At 48.5% G+C, this 8,553-nt stretch overlaps 1 protein-coding gene across 1 annotated transcript in view; it reads right to left on the bottom strand.

Moving 5' to 3' along the window:
- Positions 1–421: 421 nt before the first annotated feature.
- GALNT10 (polypeptide N-acetylgalactosaminyltransferase 10) overlaps positions 422–8,553 on the bottom strand; it is a 216,815-nt gene continuing 208,683 nt past the window's right edge. The window contains exons 11-12 of the mRNA XM_041749418.1: positions 5,184–5,333; positions 422–4,455 (exon numbers count right to left, since the gene is read on the bottom strand). Coding sequence (XP_041605352.1) covers positions 4,297–4,455; positions 5,184–5,333 — 309 coding nt within the window. The 3' untranslated portion in view covers positions 422–4,296. The remainder of the gene's footprint in view (positions 4,456–5,183; positions 5,334–8,553) is intronic.

The raw sequence follows: 8,553 nt of genomic DNA, 5'->3' as shown, positions 1-8,553 counted from the left end.
GCCACCCTATCTAACCCTGGGAGCTCACCTCCTTCTGTGCCTCCAACATGGCATCTATTTCCTGCCTCAGGGCCTTTGCACTAGCGGTTCCCTTTGCCTGGAACTCTCTCTCCCAAACTGCCTCTTGGCTTACACTCCCTCATGTCTTCCAGCTCTCACAGAGAGGCACTCTCGGACTGGCCTACCTAATGTTCACCCTCTGCTCCAGTCTCTCAAACATTTTTTTTTTAATATCCTTCATAGCCCTGCTCACATCTAGAATCATCTTGGTTAGCTATCTGATGTCTGCCTTTTTCTCTAGAATGATGGCTGTTGGGAATGTGTTCAGTATCCTGGGTACTAAGCAGACACTTGTGGAATACGTGGGGGATGATGGGATGGAAAATGCGTGGGACAAGAACAAGCCAGAGAACACATTAGACAAAGTCTGGAGGTTTATTTAACAACAGTCACAATCACAACTGTACACAGTAAGTCAGTTCTTCACAAAGGCTTACTTTTCCAGGCAGGAGAAGAGAGGTTGGTGGTTTTGAGCATCTCAAGATGGAATACCCAGGCTGCCATCTCAATATTCCCTGCCTGTAGTCCCTTTGGGATCCCAGTCTTCAAGCCAAAAACAGAACAGGAGCCCGACCCTGTTATCTGACAGCAGAATCACAGCCTTCTGGGAAGCAGATGTTGTTGCGAGGACCTTGTCACTTGGGATGTAGATCCAGCTCCCATCCCAGAGGTGGCAGTGGGCCTGGGCTCAGGATCAAGTTTGAACTGAAATATTACTTAGATTTGCACAAAGAGAAAGTAGAAAAGAATTCCAGAACAGGACTGCACTCCTTGCCCCTCTCCTAAAAATCTTCAGAAAACATTAAAAATGCACTGCCTCCCCGGGAATTATAAAACATCACCCGATCTGTACAAACTAAGGGTCGCTGAAGCAAGGAATCCAGGTTTCTCAGTTACAACTGTAAAGTGCTTTGCCACTCTGTCGGGACTCCAGAGACAGAAAAACGAAGATGTGCAGGAAGAAATACGGAGTCATTTTCAAGGATCGTCTCTTTCTTAAGGAGAAAAAAAGAAATTCAACAGGTAGGTTTGTAAAGTGACTAGACTGTGGACTTTGGGGATCTATATGCTACATCTGCAACAAGGACTGCTCTTTCTCCCCTAGGTCTAGTGTCACTCTCCTTGTGGAAGTGTCCCCTTCTGCCTCTGAACCAGTTCTTCCTCAAGGGAGAAGGGAGGGCTCCTGGACCATTGTCAAAGTGGAAAGCTCTGGCTGGAGGCACACGGTACAATGGCTTTTCACACGTGTGCCGGCACATTTACCGCCTCCAAGGGCCTTGTATTTACAGCAAAGATGCTCTCTGTATTCCAAAATGCCCCTGGAGGCCCCCTCTGGAAAGGCTGCTGGTGGGCCACAAGGTCATCTACCTCCTAGCCACACCCTGTTTTGTGATCTCATGCTCAGAATAAAGAGAAAAGGGGCCCACATTCTCACTTGGTACCCAGATGAGAGCATCTCCACAGCCTCCTGGCTGCTTGACTGAGCGTCCGCTGGCAGTGCGAGCAGGAACCTGAATCTTTGAGACAGGTGGTTTTCAAAAGTGAGGCTCAAACGAGTGGTCAGTATCTGTCATCAGTTGGTCAGCTAAGCAATGAACTCCTCTCTTTCCTTCCCCTGTCACACACTCAAGTCCCAGCACCTCCGGATTTGGGCTTGGCAAGACCGGCTCAGGGTCACCATCCCTCCTTCGTCGAGGGTGCCAAACCAGACTCAAAAGGGGAACCAACGGATGGAAAAGAGGTAGGCAGAGGCCTGCTTGCTGCTGCTCCTGTTTCGCCCACGGGTCCTGGTCTTGCCGAGGACACGGTCACCCACCTGGAGTGCACCATCTGGGAATCTAGCCTGTGCTCTGCACTCTGTCTGGGGGCTGGGATGGGGGGGCTACAGGCATGGCCTCCAAACAGGCCCTCTCCCAGGGGCTGCTGGGGCCCTACCAGGCCACGGACCTAAACGAGTTGTCCAGCTGCCCTTTTCATCTGGGGTGTTACTTGCACGGACTGGAACAACTCTGGCATCAGGCCCTTGAGGGGCTTCTCTGTCTCAGATCCTGCTCTAGGCCCAACGTCTCCTGCTTGAAATGAGAAGTTCAGAAACACTCATCCAACAGAAACTGCACACGCCACCACAAATGTCCTCCCCCCCCAACCCTGCCCCTGTAGGTTTGTCTAGCAAGGCACTAGGAAATTATTCAAGTTTAGGGATTTGCTGTACATTTGCATTTTTTTTCTTTTTAAAAGGCACAGTTTTTATTTTAATGATGCTGCATTGCTTTCTGATGATGAACCCGAATTCTCCTCTCCAAACTTCAACACTCTTGTTTTCCTAGATCCTGGAAGGGGCCTCATCTTCGGCCTCTTTCCTATGGAGGGCCACTTCTAAAGATCTAGCACTCATTTGGAAAAGACACGAGGGATCAATGAGCAAACTTTTGCAAGCACAGGGGCCACCCCTCCTGTGGCCAGGTGGCCAGGGCAGGGCTTGTGCGGGGGCAGAGTGGAGGAAGTGATGCTTTGCCAGCTATATGCTTAATCGGGGTGGTGGTGGTTGGGAGTGTTTATTTCCCTCCCCCCAGATAAATGATGGCCTTGAGCTCAGCCAGCACCTCAAAGGCAGATTCGTGGCTCTGTTCCCAGATTGATGTCTCACTTAATTGGTAAATGACACAATCCAGAGATCCAACTCTAATTGGAATACTGATTTCAAGTATTTCTCGGACTAGCTGGTGGAAGCCATAGGTTGTAGAATACGATTTCCATTTCTGAATCAGTGGGTGGCAGGCTGGTTACAGAAATGATTCCTATTAGTTTGGGAGCCCTCTGGGAGTCTGACACATAATTAACAAAGCAAAAGGTAAACATGAGGGACTGGCACGGAGCTAGGTGTACATCTGCTCTTGGGCCACTGGGTACTTTACTCCACCGCAGCTGGGGGCGTGGTGGAAGGTTGCAGGGCTTCAGGTCTGTGCTGAGGATCGTGTTACACCAAGGTCTCCAGTATGAGCTGATGGACACAGGTCACCCCCCACCCTTCCCCAACCAACCTTGGATTTCAGAGGTTGTCTCTAGGCTGGGGGCTGCCTATACTTGGCTGGCTCTTTTAAATCACAGTATTCCAGAAATCTATACTAGACGCTAGAATACCAGAATTCTACGTAGCATTCTAGGTTGTGATCCAATGATAGAGTTCTTGGAAAATTCTAGAGTTCCCTATGAGAACTAGAGCCACGATGAGGTCAGAGGCTGGGCATCTTGCCCACAGTCCACCCTGGAGGCCTCCAGACTTTTGTGAGGTGAGCACATCACCCGTCTGCTCCTCTCGAGGCAGGTAAACTGCCCAAGACAGAAAGAGGAAAACGGAAGCACTGAGCAGGGAAATTCAGCCAGCGTATCTGGTTTGGAGGTATTCTCCCAGGGCATCTTCCACGGGCCCGAGGCCATCTGAACTCAGCTCTGAATAGCTGGTGGCTGAGCTGTCCTGTGCCTGCAGAGCACTAAAGTGGGCATTTCAAGGGCCCAGAGAACAAGGAGAGATCCCACGTGTCCATGGTGGCGGAGGAATGTCTGGGGGTCCCACTTCTGACCCCAGCCCTGGCAGTGGGCCAGTGCTCAGTACTGAACACTGGGAGGAGCCAGGTGTGACCTTCAATTGCATCACCTAGGGCTGTGACAGAGGACAGAAGCTGGGCAGTAACTGCAGTTAGCCCACGACTGGCAGATACTAAATGGCTGACACCAGTGGCCCCGAGAAAGACGCCCTCCCCTCCCTTCTGCCGTGGATGGAGGGCACTGGGCTGCAAAGCTGCCCACACAGGCAGAAGTCGCCTCTTTTTTTCTGAAGGACCATCACATATGAGCCATCTGAAGGCTAGGCAACCTTGTAGGACCCATTTTTGGGTGGCCTAGGGCTGCCCTGCATTCCTCCCACATAATGCTCAAGGGAACATGGTGACAGTTGAAAAGGCCCTCCTGGATTTCCATGACACCATTGGGGGTCAGAGCAGGCACTGCTCTCTGTGGGACCTCTTGTGGGGTCTGCTCCCCGTCCCACATCCACCACTGGGCTTCAAGGACCAGGCGGACACCTTGCTCTGGCTTTAAGAACCCTCCTTGCCTGGGACTGGTCGGCCAGCACCTTTCACATCAGGGTGCCCACGGAAGCCCTGCCCGCCTCAGGAGATGAAGGCTGCGGCAGTGCCAGGGAGGACTCTACTAGGCCTGCTGAGGAGACATGAGGGCTCAGTTCCTATTGAATTTTTCCAAGACTGTCGAGTTGGTGTGTTCAAATAGCCACTGCTGAGTGAGAGAAGAGGGGTTACAGGTGTTCATGAAGATCCGGTGGTCACTTTCACTGCAGTCCATGCAACTGCCACTGACTGGGTGGTACAGGGTCTTGTCCTAGGAAACAGGCAGGTGGTCAGCCACGCGGTGCTGGGGATGTGTCCCAACAGCAGAGGAGTAAGAGCACTGAGGCATTGAGGTAGGGCTGGCCAGCCATTCACCCGCCCCGCCAGGCTGCCCTGCTGAGCACAGTGTGACACCGCCCCCCTCCTCCCCGCCCCCCGCCCCCGGAGCTGGCCTGACCCTGTGCCTGAGTTCTGCCCAATGGGATGTGGGCAGAAGTGAAGCGTGCCACTTCCAGGCCTGGGCCCTCATTATGCTCATCTCTGGCCAAATTTCACTGTTTCTCGTGGTGTTTTTTTGTTTTGTTTAGATGGACTCAATTGTCAACATTTAAGATTCTAGAGATTTCACATAAAAACCTGGGTTTTGGGGACACCTGGATGGCTCAGTGGTTGTGTCTGCCTGTGGCTTCAGGGTGTGATCCCGGGGTCCTGGGATCAGGTCCTACATCGGGCTCCCCTGGAGAGCCTGCTTCTCCCTCTGCCTATGTCTCTGCCTCTCTCTGTGTCTCTCATGAATAGAAAAATAGAATCTTTGAAAAAAAAATTCTGGGTTTCTGGCTTCTCTTGAATGACTAAGAAGTCAGGCACGGTGGATTTATGGAGCAAATGCATGAGTGAGTGGGCTCTGTCCGGGAAAGGAGTGAGGTACTGCATGCTTGTCTGCTGGTCTTTTTATAAATCAAGCTGGTTGCCCCATTCCGCCCGCATAGCCTGCCTTACTTTGCGGTACTTCCATAGCTGGTTGCCCTTCATGCTGTGGCAGTCATACAGGGTGACTGGGCTGGTGTTGGAGATGGCGTCAAAGCAGAACTTCTTGGTGTGCTGGGGGTCTCCGGGCCGGATGTCCTCTCTCCACGTGAAGGTGAACACCTGTACATACAGGGACATCATCACAGGGACACCAAACCAGGGGATTTCTTTTTTGGAGTGACAGAAAATGGTAAACACAGAAATCCAGAAAACAAGATTGACCACACCTGCTCCAGTCACCCAGCTTCAACAGTTACCAACTCATGGTGAGCTTTGTTACAGCTTTACCCCCACCACAACCCCCCCACCCCCACATTATTCTGAAACAAATTATAGACTTCACATTTCCTCAGTGTACATACTTCACTAAAGTGCTATTGTAACAATAAAAAGTTACCACAAAGTCCTCAATGTCATCAAGGAGCAAGAGTTCAAGTGCTCTTGCTTTAGAAATTTCTCTTCAGTCTGTTTGAATCAGGATCCAAACTAGATTCACACATCGCATTTGGTTGATAAGCGTTTTGTTCAGCAGCTTTGCTGAAGAACAACTGGCATACAATAAATTACACACATTAAAAGTACACAATTTGATATGTTGGACTTGTTTCCAGCTGTGAAACCACTATCATCATCAAGGTAATGAATATATCTCTCACCCCAAAAGTATCCTCATGTCCCTTATGGGCTCTTCCTCCTGGCCCTCCCTGAACCCCCTGCCTCTGGGCAACCACTCATCTGTTTTCCATCACTAGAGATTGGTTTGCAGTTTCTAGACTTTTATTTTTTTATTATTATTTTTTAAAGATTTTATTTATTTATTCATGAGAAACAGAGAGAGAGAGGCAGAGACACAGGCAGAGGGAGAAGCAGGCTCCATGCAGGGAGCCTGATGTGGGACTCGATCCCGGGACTCCAGGATCACGCCCTGGGCTGCAGGCAGCGCCAAACCGCTGAGCCATCCGGGCTGCCCTAGTTTCTAGACTTTTAAATAAAAAGAATCCTACGTACATATTTTTTGGTATGATTTCTTCCCCCCCAACATAATTTTGTTATGACTGCATTTATCAATAGTCTGTGCCTTGCCATTGCTATGAACATTTGTGTGCAAGTTATTGTACAGACATACACTTTCTTTTCTCTTGGATAAATACCTTGGAGTGGTATGGCTGGATCCTATAACAGATAAATGTTTTTCTTTTTTTTTTTTTTAATATTTAACTTTCTAAGAAACTGTCAGACCTATTTTCCAAAGTGCTTGTACCATTTACATTCCTACCAGCAGCATATCCTTTCAGCTCTCCTACATTCTTGCCGACCCTTGGTATGGTCAGTCTTCTGAGTTTTAATTTCCATTGCTCCAATGGAGTTAAGCATTTTTAATGTCTTTGCCACTGATATGTGCTTTGCTGAAGTGTCTGTACAAATCTTTTCTTTTTAAGATTTTATTTATCCATGAGAGACACAGAGAGAGAGGCAGAGACATAGGCAGAGGGAGAAGCAGGCTCCATGCAGGGAGCCCGATGTGGGACTCGATCCCAGGACCCCCGGGTCACGCCCTGAGCTGAAGGCAGACGTTCAACCGCTGAGCCACCCAGGTGTCCTGTCTGTATAAATCTTTCACCCATTTTTAAGCTGTTTTCTTAGTATTGAGTTTTGAGAATTTTATATATTCTGGATCCAAGTCCTTTATCAGATCATGTTTTATAAACATTTCCTCCCAGTCTGTGGCTTGCCTTTCTATTTTTCCAACAGTTCTTTTAAAGAACAGAAGTTTAAATTTTTTATTTTTATTTTTAAGAAGTCCAATTTATCAGGGCACTAAGATGGCTCAGTTCGTTAAGTGTTTGCCTTTGGCTCAGGTCATGATCTCAGGGTCCTGGGATGGAGCCCAGCTTGGCGGGGATCTGCTGCTCCTGCTCCCTCTGCTCTTCCCCTCCTGCTTGTTCTCTTTCTCTTTCTCTCAAAGTCCTTAAAAAAGAAGTCCAATTTATCAGTGTTTTTATGGACTATGCTTTTGGCGTTTTATCTAAGAAATAATTGCTTTATCCAAGGTCACAAACACTTTTGCCTGCATTTTCTTCTGAAAGATTTTATTTTTTTTATTTGACAGAGAGAGAGCGAACGAGCACAAGCAGGGGGACAGTAGGCAGAGGGAGAAGCAGGCTCCCCGTGAGGCCTGACATGGGGATTGATCCCAGGACCCTGGGATCATGACCTGAGCCGAAGGCAGATGCTCAACCAACTGAACTACGCAGGCGCCCAAAGATTTTAGGTTTAATGTCAATACTCCATTTTGAGTGAATTTTTGCATATATGTATTGAAGAGGTTTTTCTGGCATATGGATATCCAATTGTTCCAGCACCATTTGTTGAAAAGATTATTTTTTCTCCACTGAACTGCCTTTAAACATTGGCAAAAATTGATTGTCCATATATGTGGGGGTCCCATTCTGGTTCTCTCAATTCTGCTCCATCGATCTTTTTTTTTTTTCCATCAATCTTTATGTTAATGCCACACTGTCTTGATCACTGACAGCTTATATCTTTAAAAAAAATATTTATTTATTCATGAGCGACAGAGAGCGAGAGAGAGAGACAGAGACACAGACCGAGGGAGAAGCAGGCTCCATGCAGGGAGCCCGATGTGGGACTCGATCCTCGGTCTCCAGGATCATGCCCTGGGCTGAAGGCGGCGCTAAACCGCTGAGCCACTCGAGCTGCCCAGTTGATAATATATCTTAAAATCTGGTTCATCCTTGAAATTCATGTTCATCCTTTAACTTTGTACTTCTTTCTACTAGTTGTTTTGGCTATCTTAGGTCCTGTCCATTTCCTTTTGTGTGTATGTGTGTTTATTATTTATTCATGAGAGACACACAGAAGCAGAGACACAGGCAGAGGGAGAAGAGAAGCAGGCTCCCTGCAGGGTGCCCGATGCGGGACTCAATCCCGGGACCCCAGGATCATGTCCTGAGCTGAACGCAGACGCTCAACCACTGAGCCACCCAGGCGTCCCCGGTCCTGTCCATCTCCATATGAATTTTACAACCAGCTTTTCACTTTCTGCAGGAAAAGCCTGCGAAGATGTTAGAACTGTATTGAATTTACAGAGTGGTCTGGAAAGAACTGACACCAACACGGAGTCTTCCAACCTCTGGACCTGGCACAGATCTCCATTTGTTTAGGAGTTCTCTCATTTCTTTCTTTTTTTTTTTTTTTAAGATTTATTTATTTATTCATTCAGAGAGAGCGAAGAGAGAGGCAGAGACACAGGGAGAGGGAGAAGCAGGCTCCATGCAGGAAGCCCGATGCGGGACTCGATCCCAGGTCCCCAGGATCA

The sequence above is a fragment of the Vulpes lagopus genome, chromosome 3, assembly GCF_018345385.1.
Source record: "Vulpes lagopus strain Blue_001 chromosome 3, ASM1834538v1, whole genome shotgun sequence".
Taxonomy (NCBI): domain Eukaryota; kingdom Metazoa; phylum Chordata; class Mammalia; order Carnivora; family Canidae; genus Vulpes; species Vulpes lagopus.
This window is presented reverse-complemented; position numbering and strand designations above follow the sequence as displayed.